We start from the raw sequence: 15,071 nt of genomic DNA on the forward strand, positions 1-15,071 counted from the left end.
TTGATTCTTAGCATATGTTTTTGGATTGGACAGGAACTGTGTATGTATCTGCATACATACATGCATAATTACATACAGATAAATATTTCTAGTGGAAATTGAAGGAATTTGTTCCCATGATCCCACCTCAATATGGCCGCTGGGATGATGACTGTCCACTAAATTAAAAATGCCGAGCAAACATGGGGCATTTTGTTTTTCAAGAAAATGTTTTGATCACAGTTCACTACTCCATGAGAGCATGCCAAACACTGGACCACCATGTTGGTGACAGACAAGACTCACAGACAAGGGGAATCAAGAGATCATGTAGATAATCCAAGGCTGAAATGAAAACTACCAAGGAGCAGGCTGACTTTCTGCTATGTTCTTTTCTTGGCTGGCCAGGCATTTCATTTATATCACCTAGAACTCTAATTCTGTTCAACTTCAGCCTTTGAATGTTATGTGTCATCTTAGCTCAAAGGCCAAGAAGCAAAGCACATCTGTCTAGGGAACCCACCCTTGAGTCATTTCTGATATCCGTCCCCGCGGTTCTTGCATATAAACAAGAATAGTGATGTGGAGGTGTAGCAGTGGGAACTAGGCATTTTCCTTCTCATTTCCACGTTCAGAATGCCTGAACCCTTCACTATGCTTGCTGTCAGACAGCGCTAATGAGAGCAAAGTGCGTTCTCCAGGGAGAAATTACCCTATCCCTGGACACACAAAGGACACCAGTGGCCCTGGTTTTCTAATCTCCCTCCTGCATCATCTACGTCATTGCCTTCCAACTCTTGGTTTTGCAGATGGAGAATTGACCAAGAGCATTGCAAGAGAGAAGAGCATGCAGTCATTCAATTGATTTTATTTGTGACTAGATGCAGAAGTGACAGCAGGTGAAATAAAATTCATGCATCTAAACTGCGCCCTTCATAGTCTTCTCTATCCATGAGAGATGCTTCTGTGAAAGAGAAGTATAGATGCCAGGCCCTTGGCGAGCTCCACATTTCCCACTAAGGCCAAAGGCTGTGATGCCTCGGAAAATACCGCCACACACCAGAGGGCTTCCAGAATCTCCCTGGGGAAAGAAGAGGGCAGAATGAGGTGAGATTAGCTTTTGATTATGAAGAAGTTCTGTAGTACTTAGTATGAAGAGCCCAGACTTCACTGAAAATTATTGCTTAAAATACCAGGACACTTAGTAATATTTTAATATTTATAGATTATTGAAAACTGAAAGGAAAGTTGTATTATATATTTCAGCTACTGATTTTAAGATTAGTTGCCTTTTGTCAGAAAGCCATCCCTCTTGATCAATTTTTCAACAAAGAGTGAAACAGGCAAACACAGATAATACGTTTAAGTAAAGAGTAACTGTCATGTTTTCTAGTTCCTCTCACAGATAACTATTTTCCCAAAGAAAGAAGACCGAATTCCCCCTTTCAGAGAAAGGCTGGTTTGATATCTGTGTGAAATAATGGATCACATGAGAACTGTGGCCATCGCTGCTGAGATACATTCCCTGTTATAGCACCGGGAATGTGTAGATTCAGCCCGGTAGACTGGATTCCTCAGCAGCCAGCCTATGGCACTGAGAAAACAGGGAAACACTGTTGAGCCTCTGTGGGTATAGGGCCTGATCCCAGGGGAGGGACGTACTGGGATGCTGCTGTGGCCACAGGGTATTGTATGAGATTCCCTAAGAGGAAAAGTCAGGTTCCTGGGTGCCTTAAGTGGAGGGCATGGGAGGCAATGAGTAGGGGAGGGTCAAGTAAAAAGAAGAAAGGTGCTAAGGACAGATGCCATTTCTTCTTGGTATTTTAATCATGTCCACATCAAAGGTAGTTGAGCTTTTTTGGGATTGTGGTGAAGTAAGAAAGACAGCTCTTTAGAATTTTATGTATCTTGTTAGTCTCTGTATATAGTAACATGAAGACTGAGAAATACCCCCACCATTTCTTCTAAGTGTTTTGTTTGTTTTGTTTCTTAATCTATGAAACAAAGTCAGTGTAGTAGGTCACCCATGGTCCTTTTCTAGTAGTGGATTATTACTTTTACCGACTCTTTGGAGTTGAGTGTATTATTTTATTCACTTAGATCTTTTTTTAAAATTGATTTTATTGAGCTTTACGTTTTTCTCCACTCTCCTTCCTGCTCCTCCCCTCCCCTTCAGCCCTCTCCCATGGTCCCCATGCTCCCAATTTACTCAGGAGATCTTGTCTTTTTCTACTTCCCATGGATCTTAGGGTCCTTATTGTGGTCTATGTTCTCTGGGATTATATTCACCTAGATCTTATCCAGTTTCAGAAAGCACAGTAGAAGGCTGGATGTGGTGCAACAGGCCTTTAATTCCAGCACTTGGGAGAAAGATGCAGGAGGATCTCTGTGCATTCCAGTCCAGCCTGAGCTATGTAGTGAGTTCCAGGATAGCCAGAGCTATATAGTGAGACTCCCTGTCTCAACAAACAGAGTAGGAAACTGTAGAAGCCAATGCCCTGAGGAGACCAAGCTTAACCTCACACCACTTACACTCATGTGCCTTGCTCCAATAGCTAACACACTCTCACTTACTTCGCATGAGTCCTTTCCACCATGGAGGTTTCCAGCACAAATCATATTTAGTCCAATTACAGGATTAAAATTGTAGTGCTTTTTATCATTGCAGATTTTTCTGTCTATGACAGTAATGTTGACTTCTCTCAGAGTTTCAGAGGGAGGTGATTTATTATTAACTCTCCCCCATCCTGCAACTTGGCATCTGGTTCCTGCTTTCACATCATCCCCCCTTTCAGGCAGGGCAAGGATAGCCACATTTTTGTTAATGGTTGCTTTTCTGTTTAGCTGTAGGAAGACAAACATAAACAGTTAAGAGTATGAGATAAGTTATTGCAGAATATTTGTTTAGCTATGCAAAGATGTGTTGCTGTTTTACCTTGCCTGCCTAACACACCCGATTGGTCTAATAAAAAGTTGAACAGCCAACAGCGAGGGAGGAGGTATAGGTGGGACTTCTGGGAAGAGAGGGTAAGTAGGAGGAGGAATTTGGGCTCTAGTGAAAAAGAAAAAGAGACACCAGGGAGACGCCAGAGGTCAGCCATACAGATATAGAGGAAGCAGGAAAGTAGGACATGAATGAAATGAAACAGAATGAAAGAAAGGTAAAAAGCCTGGAGGCAAAATGTAGATGAAGAAAAATAGGTTAAATTAACTTAGAAGAGCTAGTGGAAAAGCATAAGCTAAGGCTGAGCATTCATAATTAATAATTAGTCTCTATGTCTTTATTTGGGAGCTGGTTAGTGGCCCAACGAAAATGCCGACTGCAATGAATATTAATGTTTGAACTTCTTACCTCTCCCTGTGGGGCTCCTTTGTTTGTACCAGGTGGGGGACTAGGAACATACGTTCATGTAAGTGGCGAGACTTTCGAAGGTTCTGTGACTGAAACAGACCACCGAAGGTACATACCCACAAAAGCTGCAGATCACCCTCATGTGTATGGTTGTCAAAGCATGGATATGGAAATGCTTTCTTGACAGATAATATCTGTTTTTCTGGTTCATCCTTGTCTTTTGAGTGAGCTCCAAGAATGACCTGGTAGCTCTTTTTCCTGTAATAGACACAATACTAGTTATTAGTTTAATCAGGAACTGGTTGTAATATGTGTTGAACAGTTTCAATATGCCATTGATGTAAATGCTGATTTTGGAGAAATTTTGTAGCTTGGAAAAATATGCCTGCCTTGTAGGGTAAGATTTTTATGAATCTGTTATCATTTCTGTCTTATATTTATGAAGCTTTAACAAAACACCCAGGGCTGGATGTGTTATAAGTAACAGAGGTTTCCTTTGGCTCACAGTTTCAGAGTTCAAGAGCTCGGTGTCAGCATCTGTTGGGCTTCTCATGAGGGACTTAGGACACATCAGCTCATGGTAGAAAAGTAGGAGGGATGTGTGAAGAGGATCATCTGAGTGACAGAGGAAGCAAGAGTGACCAGAAACTGAGCTTGATTTATACCAAGCTACCCTTCATGGCAACTGACTAACTCTGAAGCCTACATTCACCCTGTCACCAAAATGGAGCCCCCATGATCTATGAAGGGTTCCAATCACCTCTCAGTGTGGTTACCCTAAGGACCAAACTTCCAGCAAATGAACTTTTGAGGGGACAAATGACGTTTGAACCATCACACTTGTTATCTCCAACAGCTTATTTATAACAAGATATCTGAGGTTTAAGGAAAAATCAAATGAGAGAAGTTCATGGCAGCAAATCCAAATCTTGGGTTTGTTTCCACTCTTTTCTCTCCCAGACTAGCCGTGGTACAGGATTAGGCTGCAAATCCCTGAAAAGCAAAGCTCCCAGGAGATCCAGAGGCAGGAAACAAAGGCAGCTGGTGGCTGGGAAGCAGCTCCTGGCAGATCTTTTTGTAAGAGAGCAGTTTCAGATAGGAAAGCTTCCAGAAGCAGAGGGCTTAGCCAGGGATCCCACGCACATGCCACACAGGGTGCAGGTATTTCCCAGTGTGTTTATGCTTATGGTTCCTGTCATTCACAGCCCATTATACACCAAACCGAGCAATCCTCACATTGTCTTTTCTCCTCTGTCCCAGCTGAGGCTGGTCTCACGTAAGACATCATGACTGTACATTTCAGAGCATGCTCTGATAATACCATGCTCTATAAATTTCATGGCCAATAGCCACAATCCACATGTAGCTGCTAGGACTTTGGTGCATGACCAAAGAAGTAAATTTGTAATTTTAGTTAGCTTCAATGAGATGGAACTCATGTTGCCCATGGAGCGTTGTGGCAGGAGCATAGGCACAGGAGGTGAAAGAAGCCATTTGGCAGGGAAGGACCAGAAACCCTTCTCACATGGGCTTCACCCAGCAAATGGAATATGCTCTAGAGAAACTGGAGAGGTGGGCACTGTGTAATGACCCACATAGGGTCAGGGGTCTAGTGGCCTACTGGTATTTTTGCCTTATCCCAGTTCACTAGCTTATTCATTCTCGGGAGTGCTCCTCCCTTTGTAAAATAGCCAAAGTGATTTTAGTTCCACTTAACAAACCCATTTATTATCTCTATTTTCTTTAAAAATATCTCTTATGTGATGTATTTTGATCATATGCATTCATTCCCGTTCTTCCCCTATTTCCTCCCAGGTCCACTTCTACCTTTTTCTGCCCGCCAAGCCTATGATCTCTGTTTTTCTTTTTTCTTTTTAGTGGGGACCTTCAGACAGAGCTCTTAGACACTATGTTCTCATTGACTTGGCTCCTTGTGACAAATCTGGGCTTCACTTCCTTTCAGATCAATGTGACTTGCCAAAGACTTCACTTATATATGACAAAATTAATGACTTTCCCATGTATTAGCGATATGTGGCCTTTTTATTGTTATTGTTTCTCCTCATTAGAATATTTCTACAAAACTTTAACCCAAAAAACTTACATGGTACAATGGGCAGCAGTCAACACCCAGTCTTTCGCAACCAAAGCGCCACCGCAGATGCCGTTTTTACCAAGTTTAAGTAGGACCATGTAAGGTCTTGAATGAGGAACCACTGTATCTCCTCCAATGATTCTTACACAGCCACCTGGTCAATAGAAAAAGGCAACTCAGGTCAGTGCCCACTCCAAATAGCTCCTCAGGAAAGCCATATTTCTGGGACAAGGCATGCCTTTTGAATTTGGTGGAAATTTGGTATCACCCGTGTTTACCCTCCTCTTTTCCTCTATGCAGACCTCCCGATGTCTGACCCTATGTCTTGGCCCTTTGGGCCTCCTGAGAAGTCCCTGCTGTTACATCCATAGAGGTCCATCACTGGTGTTCCAGAAACTATTCTGCTGGAAATCTGTTATAGTTGTAGCTTCAGAGCTCAGGCTTTGCCAAGGGCAGAGAACTGTGCAGTGGTTAATAGCACTAGCAGTTCTGGAGGAGTTGCTGGCGTCGATGTAGTCTTCACTGTCCCTACTCCCTTCCAGATGAGTATTTACTGGAGAAGAGGAATGGGAATGGATTGTAGAAGCTTGTCACTTTCCCTTTCCACTCGGAGGCCTTGCAAAAACACAGTATACAAATTGATGCTACCGCCTTGTATCTGGGACCCCTTGTATCAATGAAGACTTAGCTCATTTGGTGAGATTTCAGGTATGAAGAGCACTACTCTCATTTGCCAGTGGAGAGAACAACACTGGTCACACCTGAGGTTCTGCTTCAATCTTCGGACAAAACATGCTGTAGTTTAAACCCTTTCCAAATGAGCTATAATGAGTAGAGAGAAAAGGAGCAGAGGTGCTATAGCTTTATAATCTACCTTATTCAAACTTGCATGAGCTGGACCAGGATGGTAGACGTGGTTAGAAGACAGAGACACACATAGGCACAAGGCCAGTGCGCGTGACAGTGGAGAGGCTCTTGTGTCCTTGGGGCAGAGTTTCCTTTTTTTTCAACTTCTACACAAGATATTCGTGCATTCTCCTAAAACCCTTCTGACTGTTGGCCGAGAGTTATGGTTTCTTGAGTAGGGATCAACACTTCTTATTGTACAAATAAGTCAAACTAATCGCCAAATTCACAAGTATCAGTGATAGGCCTGGAGCTTCTTATCAGGTTGAGGAGGGCGAGAGTCAGGGAAAGAAGGCACACAATCCACTTTCCGGAAGGGAACAGGGAAGGCAGAATTTCAGGCTCTAGAAACAGACTTGTACAGAACCAAAAGAGTTTTGGCTTCATCCCAAGTTTCCTTGGGGTGACTCTTACAAAGCTAGACTGCAAAGGAGTGTCTGTGGACAGCAGGGATCGTGAATTCGAGAGCATTCTCTTTGGTAAAGCTCTGTGTCTGAGTACACACCTGACCACAAGGCCAGGTCTGCTACTAACCAGACTTGAAAAGGTTTGTGGGAAGGACGAGAGCAGGGGAAAGGGTTTGAAGATCACCAGAGCCCCCATTTAGAACCAGATTTAGGAGAATGCCTGAGGCAGGAGCTCTGTGATGTTCAGACTCTGTGTTTAAAAAGTCTTCCGGATTATTCCGACTAGTCCCAAATACGAAGCATTGCTTTCTTGTTTCTTCCCTTTTTGGGTCCACACAGCTCTTTCTGAACACAGAAAACAGAGTGTAATAGGAAAAAAGCTGCTTTTATGCTTTCCCTTGAAGAATATATATAATTGGATTTAAAAAGACAAAACTCGATTAGAAAGAAAGAGAGAAAAAGAAAATCTGCTTTAATCTCATGGTTTGGGAGATTTAATATCACTGCGTGCTCTCTGACTGTGGGCTGTGCTGTGCTGGTCTTGTGACCAGTTTCGTTCCCAAACATCTTCAATCTTGTTTTAAAATTCCCTTCATTGCCGGGTATAAGACTGCCTCTGGAACTTCTTTTGGAATTCCTGCCCTCCACTTCTACCTCTAAAAGCTTATGGGTCCTAGGAGAAATCATGGCTGCCTCTGTGTTTGCCAGCTATTTCCTCCCTTTCCCCCCATTTTCTCCTGGCGGGTTCTTCAGGGAACCTGGAGAAGCTCTCCCAGTGTCAGGGCAAGAGATGCGATGGCGTCCGCAGGGTACATGGTGCGTCCACTCAGACAGGAATATTGGTCCCTCCTTACTAAGTGGAAGGAGCAGCCAAAGGGAAAATACTACAGCTCTCCCGAGGAATCAGTGAGAGGTCTTCCTCAGAGTCCAGAAGACTTGTCAGGCAAACACTAACAAAGAGAACTAACGAGAAGCACCTGCCTGTTCTCATTGGCCTCTGCCAGTGTCTAGCTTTGACTCAGCTTAGCTTTTCAAAGCTGTCTGTATAATATTGGAGAAAGAACAGAAGCCCCACCACTACCTCCTTTCTTGAAAGCTAGAGCTTGATTTCCCAACTCAGGGGCCTTTCATTCATTTGTTTGCTCATTTTCTCATTATCTTTTAAAGCAAAATTTAAGCTATAAATTGGCAGCCACCACCAATTGGTGGTTTTGTTAATCTTTGGAAAGAAATTACAAATAAACATTTTTTTCTTCTAAAATGAACTTGATTATAAGGCAAATGCTGACTACCCCCAAGCTTTGGGTATTCTATAAATAACTATTATAATAATATTATAAATAAATATTATAAATAAGGCACCATTGTTAAGGCATCACAAAAATCCACTCTATAATGGTTATGATGGAAATGGCGTGAGCCTGTCTTACCTTCAGGAATTAGCAGAAGAAAAATGACAGCAGCCAGAGAAGACACCTGAGGAGCACAGAAGGTCTTCATTGCGGCTCTTCCCACATCAGTCAACAGGGAGCTCTGTGTTTGTTTCTTTTCACTATATATATGAGAGTACAAAGGATGTGGCTTCATTTCTTCTCTTTCAAATTTCTAGGTGTAGAGTTGGAAAATGAAACTAAACAAGAGGAAAGCAGACATGATCCCTCATCAGGGGTGGGGAGGGGCTGGGGAATGGGGAGGAGGATGTGCGTGTTTGACTGTGTGAATGCTGAGGGGTGGGGAGGGCCCTGTCCTCCTACCTGATAGCTGAGGGGATGGGAACCTTGTTGCCGTTAGAATATAGTTCATAAGAAGGGACTAGAAATGACTCGGTTGGAATAGTCTCATCACCTGCAATATTATTGTCAGTATCCATTAGTAGAAGCCCTGTGAAAACTTCAAAATCAGAGTTTTACATGAGCGATCAGATAGGGGAGGCACGGTGTTGGGGGGGGGATGTACTGAGAGGGGGCATTTTGGGGTTGGACAGAGGCCTGGCTCAGGGGAATCTTCCAGGAGTCTATGCGGAGGACCCCAGTTTAGACTCCTAGCAACAGCGGATAAGTAGCCTGAACCAGCCTCTTCTGTGAGCAGATTGCCATCAGAGTGGCCTCATCTACTAACTGATGGAGGCAGGTACAGAGACCTGCAGGCAAACATTAGGTGGACTTCAGGAATCCTGTGGAGGAGGAAAGAGTGTAGCATCCAGATGGGTCAAGGACACCATGGTAAGGCTCACGCACAATCAACTAACCTGGGCTCATAGAGGCTCACAGAGACTGAACCGACAACCAGGGAGCATGCACGAGACTGACCTAGGCCCTCTGTTTATATGCTACAGTTGTGGAGCTCGGTCCTCTTGTGGGACTCCTAATAGTAGGAACAGGGGCTGTCTCTGACTCTTTTACTGACTTTTGGGACCCTTCTTTTCACACTGGATCTCCTTGTCCAGCCTTAATAGGTCCAGCCTTAAAGGGAGGTGCTTTGTCTTACTGCAACTTGATATGTGACATTTTATTGACACTCATAGGAGACCTGCCCTTTTCTGGATGGAGGCTGAAGTGGAGGGGAATGCGGGGTGGGAGGAGGGGAATGAGTGAGAGGGACTGGAAGGGGAGCATCGTGGGGAGGAGGCTGTGGAGTTTTAGGTGTCAGGGAGGTGCACCAAATGGTCAAGTGCTTGTCATATAAACACGAGGACTCAAGCATGGACCCCCAGAATGTACTTAACAGTCTGGATGCAACAGTGGGTGCCCGTAATCCCAGGACTGGAAAGGAAGACAGGGAGATCTAGCTGCAGGTTTAGTGAGAGACCCTGTCTCAAAGAATAGTGGGAAGTGCTTGAGGAAGATGTCCAGGGTCAACCTCCCATCTCTTCACATATATGCACACACATGTACACACACACACATGTACACACACACACACACACACTTACTTGGAGTTTTTAAAAAATGTCCTAAAATTGGTCACCAGACAAGTTTCTTTTTAGCTGTTTTCTTGGGTTTTAAGGGTTGATAAGAAAAACCTAAGTGGAAGTGCAGAGGAAGATTTACGAACAGAAGTTCCTGCCTCCGTATCAAAGGAAAGCAGAAGCTAGGTTGTTTCTTCCCAACTCTGGGGTATGTTGCTTTCCTAAGACAGATGGAACACATGTCCAGTCTTGGGAGGACAGTGCTGGCTCAGTTTCTAGAAGAATGTCTTGAGCTCTCTGTCTGAGCGGAGGAAGTGGTCTTGACAGTGAGGCCCACAGCCACTAGGACAACTGGTGTTAAACCACACAGCCCCACAGTTAACACTCTCGTGACTTCAGACCCAGTGAGTGATGTTAGAAAGGACCCCTGCTGAGACACCTGTGGTTCTTTTTTTCTCAGAGTGTACCAGGGTTTATCATTTTCAGTAACAGCAGTGAGACACCATGTTTCTGGTTTTGGCGAAGAGTTCTCTTCTCACTTTTTTTTTTTTCAAAGTCACACTTGCACCAAGTGATAAAGGAGACAGTGTTAATTTTGTTTCTAAATTGTAGGGCCCGAGTTATACAGGACTATGTTCCTACATTGTCTGGTGGTCAGAATTCTGAGTGACCTTCAAGGCACAATTTGCACCTGCCACACAGAAGGTGTTCACCTAGCCTTTTGATAGTGAGACAGCCTGATGCCACCCTAAGCAAGTGGTTAGGATATGCTAATGTCATTCTGCTCCTTCTATTGTAACTTAGGAGGTGTTTTTCAGTCTACGTGACAAACTAGGCATAGATAGGAAAGACATGACCTAAGTAATCCCTGCCCCCAACCACAACCTAGGAAAGAGAATGCTAATGAACTTCCCCCTCAGTTTATATTTTGATATAAAAGCTGTTTGGAGAATAAACCGGGTGATTTTCAGGATGTGAATTCAGCATTTCTTAAAGGATTACTGAAACTCCCTCCCGATACAGTCGTGTGAGTTGTGTTTTCTTTCCACAACTCCACTCCGGCATGAGAAACGGTTTATGACTGGGTTAGTCCCTGACTCTAAATCACTGTGGTCATGGTTTGTCCATTTAGTTCGGCTTTTAATTGCCTGGTAAGGTGTAATTCATGCACTGTTACGCCCCTCATTTAATGCATTCTTCCAGAGTTGTATAGTCACCATTATAATCTGACTGTAAGACATTTTTATTTTCCCCACAAACCCTTTATGCTCCATCAGGTCCCCTCTAATCTACTTTCTGTCTCTATAGATGTGTCTGTTCTGGGCATTTCAGGTAAGCGTCATAATATAACATAAAGAAGTTTTTTTTTGTTGCTGTTGCAACTAATTGTTTTCACTTAGTACAATGCTTTTGAGAATTCATATTGTAATGCCTGCCAGTATTTTATTGCCAATATTTCACTACATAGGCAAACCAGGTTTTGTTTATTCATTCGTTAGTTGATGGGTACTTGGCTCTTCCTACTCTTGAGTGACTGAACACGTGTATAGTTTTTAAATGTGAACTCCTGTTTTCCCTTTTTGAGGGTCTGTGCCTTTAGCGCATTACCAAGTAACTGAGTAATTGCATAGTAACTGAGGAGTTAGCTGTTTAGGAACTTTAAAGCGATTTTTCTGAAGTGAAGGCACCACGTTAGACTTTCCCCAGTACACAACAAGGGCTCTAACTTATCTGTACCATTGCTAATATAGTTAGTTACTCTTTTGATAATTTCTTTTGTAGTGGGTGTGAAATAGCATCTCGCTGCAGTTTTGATTTGCATTTCTCCCTTGACTGGTGATGTTGAGCTTCTCATGTGTCATTCATATGTCTTTGCCAAATGTCGATTTACATCCTTTGCCTGTTTTAAAATTACTTTTTATTAATGAAAGAAGCATTCTTCAAATATTCCAAATGCAAGTCCCTCATAGTCAGTAGGATTTGTGAATATTTTCTCCACATCTGTGACTGTCTCTTCTCTTTCTTGTGGCTGCACTTTGAAGTGTAAAGTTCTTACTTTGTGGTGAAATTCCACCAATCAGACCTCTTTATCACTTGTGCCTTGGATGTCATATTTAGAGAGTCATCCACTAACCCAAGATTGTAGGAGCTTCCGTTTACCTTTTCTCTCTCTCTCTCTTTCTCCCCTTCCTCCATTCCTCCCTTTCCTTTCCCTCCTCCCTTCCTCCCTCCCTCCTTCCTTCTCTTTTCTTTTCTTCCCTCCCTCCCTCCCTCCCTCCCTCCCTCCTTCCCTCCCTCCCTCCCTTCCTTTCTTCCTTTCTTCCTTCCTTCCAGATAAGGTTTCTCTGTGTAGCCATAGCTGTCCTGGAACTCTCTCTGTAGAGCACGGTGGCCTTGAACTCACAGAGATGCACCTGCTTCTGCCTCCCGAGTGCCGAGATGAAAGGCATGCCACCACTGTTCCTCCCTATCTACATTTTCTTGAGTGTGGTCATCTGCTTTGTTCTAATATTTAAACCCATTGTTAATGTTTTTGTTATACTTTGAGTTTTTTCTTACAATATTTATATTAGCTTTATAATTGTGTGTATATGTGTATGTCTGTGTATCTAAAAGAGGACATTGGGTCTTCTGGAACTGGAGGCAGCTGTGAGATGCTGAGCGCTGAACTCAGGTCCTCTGTAAGAGCCGTGTGTGCTGCTGACTGCTGTGTCGTTTCTCCAGCTCCCGGCTGGAGTGAGATTGGGTGCATTGATTGAGGGAGGGGGTCATTTTCATCTTTTGTTTGTGAATGTTCAATTATCCCAGCATTAGTTTGTTCAAGAGACTATTTTTCCCTGAAAGAGTTGATTTTACTTCTTGTTGAATATCATTTGACAATAAAGGTTAGGGTTTATTTCTAAGGTCTCAGTCCCACAGGATGTATGTGTAGGCCTTTTCTTAGGTTAGTCCCACTTGTCTTGATTACTATAGCTTTGTAAACACTTTGAAGTTGAAAAGTGTCATTTATGTATCATCCTGAACACAGTGATCTCACTGAAATAGAAAAATGTGAGTTCAAGCTGGGCATGGTGATGCATGCCTTTAATCCCAGCACTAGGGAGGCAGAGGCAAGTGGATCTCTGTGAGTTCGAGGCCAGCCTGGTCTACAGAGCTAGTTCCAGGACAGGCTCCAAAGCTACAGAGAAACTCTGCCTCGAAAAACAAACAAGCAAACAAGCAAACAAACAAACAAAACAAAAACCCCCCCAAAAAAAGAAAGAAAGAAAAAAAGAAAAGAGAAAAACGTGAATTCATTAACTTTATTCTAATAATTCCTATATGGTTTTCACAATGAGATACAAATTTCAAAACTTTTGTGTGCAAATTTTCTTTCCATTCTATGAACATTTAAATGTATTCTTCTATGAGTGAGCCTACTGTAATATTACAAGTCAGTAGACCTCAAATGTGTGATTTCTAAACTTGTATGGTATCCTGAGTCCCTTTCAGGGGTCTGTGAGATCAAACTATTTTCTTGCTTTTCCAGGGTGTGTGTGTGTGTGTGTGTGTGTGTGTGTGTATGTATGTATGTATGTATGTATGTATGTATGTATGTGTAAGCACTCACTCTAGCATGTGAAGGTCTGACAGATGTTAGGAATCTTCTTCGACTATTCTTCCCCTTTAGTCATTGAGGTAGGGTCTGTCAATGAAATCAGGAAGTCTCTGATACGGATAGTCCTGCTAATCAGTGATGTGGAATTCCCCTCTGCCATTGGTTAAAAAAGAAGCTGCTTTAGGCCAATGGCTTAGCAGAGTAAAGCTCCAAACAAAGATGTACAGGGGGAGTAGACAGACTCAGAGAGATGCTGTGTAGCAGTGAAAGGAGCCAGCCAGCCAGAACCTTACAGTAGACCATGAGCCTTATGGCCAACTATAAAATAATAGAAATGGGTTAATTTAAGATATAAGAGCTAGCTAGAAATAAGCTTAAGCTATTGGCCAAACAGTATTGCAATTAATACAGGTGTGTGTGTGTGTGTGTGTGTGTGTGTGTGTGTGTGTGTGTGTGATTATTTCGGGTCTGGGCGGCAGGGAAACGAATGGGTAGCCTCTGACTACAAACCAGTTTGCTCTAGGGAGCCCCTGTCTCCATCTTTTGAAGCTGGACTAAAAAGTGAGCCGTGTTACCCACCTGGCATTTATGGGAATTTCTGGGACCTGGACTTGGGTCCTCATGACTGTGCTACAAGCTCTGTAACCACTGAGCAATCACTCCAAACTATTTCCATAATAATACTAAGATGTTGGCCTTTGGCTCTTATGCTGACAACTGTACTGATTGTACAAAATCACCGATGGCTCACAATTCCAGGGCTTTAGAACACACCAGGGCAGTTAACCAAACTGCTCTGGTACTACCACGTTCTTCACTGCCAGGAGCTCTCAGGAAACACAAACGACTACAAACAAATTCTCTCAGGAATGTCTTTGCTCAGCAGCAGAAACACTAAGATACTTTAACTTCAGGGATAAACCTGTAGCGAATGCGGGTTTAGTACGATATGCAAGGGGGCCATTGCACAGTGTGAGTGGAGCAGCCTGCCTCCATAAAGAGAACAGTTTCGCCCATTTCCGTAGCCAGTGATGAAACTAGACTTTCTATGTGAAAGACTAGAAAGCTCATGCCTGTGATTCAGGACTTTAACATCTTTGTAACCCTCAAAGACTCTGGATGGAATGACAGAGGTATTAATAACTTTAATTTAATTTAATTTCATGTAGGGAAACCTTTGGGAAATATGTAGAGCTCGGTGAATTGATATTTTTCACAATGTCAGTGCCTGTTTCTATGTGCGTTTGAAGGTGCAGATCTACTCCCGCGTAGCAGAGTAGTGAACTGACTGTTGGGGAAAGTTATTAAAATCATAATGATTCAACAGTCACACAAATATTGACTGAACGTGTGTATGTGTCAGATAGGATGTTAGATGTCAAGGACAAGAAGCGAAAGTGTTAAACTTAGCAGTGCCATTATGGCTTCCAGCTCCTAGTGAGGAAGAAGTTTTATATATATGTAAGAATTTTAAGTTGTTAAATATCATAAAAGAAAACAGTGGAGTGCTAGAATGGAAAATAATAGTGGTATGTGAGGTAAAGGGTGACCAGAACAGGATTTCCTGAGCAATTGCCTGCAGGATGTAAAGAAGCCCCCAATTTGTGGGCGAGTGTATGCCCGTGGGGCTGAGAATGCATGTGTGCATATGTGTGTGGTGGATATGTGTGGGAGTACAAAAGCCCACACTGGGGTGGAGCCTGGTGTGTGTGTGTGTGTGTGTGTGTGTGTGTGTGTGTGTGTGTGTGTGTGTGTGTGTGTGTGTGTGTAGGTGAGAGAAATGACTGCCTGGCCTATTTGGGGGATGATTATTCTCTGGTTATTCT

At 43.1% G+C, this 15,071-nt stretch overlaps 1 protein-coding gene across 1 annotated transcript; it reads right to left on the minus strand.

Moving 5' to 3' along the window:
* Positions 1–831: 831 nt before the first annotated feature.
* LOC126507963 (granzyme A-like) lies at positions 832–8,372 on the minus strand. The gene is made up of 5 exons (XM_050152818.1): positions 8,170–8,372; positions 5,436–5,580; positions 3,448–3,589; positions 2,554–2,823; positions 832–1,060 (listed from the first exon to the last, which is right to left on the minus strand). Exons 1-5 carry the CDS (start codon positions 8,324–8,326, stop codon positions 899–901), a joined length of 876 nt encoding a protein of 291 aa, XP_050008775.1. The 5' UTR covers positions 8,327–8,372; the 3' UTR covers positions 832–898.
* Between the last annotated feature and the right edge of the window lie 6,699 nt (positions 8,373–15,071).

This window comes from Alexandromys fortis, unplaced genomic scaffold (assembly GCF_014885135.2).
Source record: "Alexandromys fortis isolate MF-2015 unplaced genomic scaffold, M_Fortis_MF-2015_v1.1 scaffold_73, whole genome shotgun sequence".
In the NCBI taxonomy this organism is placed as follows: domain Eukaryota; kingdom Metazoa; phylum Chordata; class Mammalia; order Rodentia; family Cricetidae; genus Alexandromys; species Alexandromys fortis.

Bases quoted from the DNA above. Each gene is read 5' to 3' on its own strand.
- LOC126507963 (XM_050152818.1), bottom strand. From the start codon at position 8,326: ATGAAGCCACATCCTTTGTACTCTCATATATATAGTGAAAAGAAACAA. The intron at 5,581-8,169 runs GTAAGACAGGCT...TCTATTGACCAG, and splicing joins TCTTCTGCTAATTCCTGAAG to GTGGCTGTGTAAGAATCATT. The intron at 2,824-3,447 runs GTATGTACCTTC...GTCTTCCTACAG, and splicing joins GTGATCTGCAGCTTTTGTGG to CTAAACAGAAAAGCAACCAT.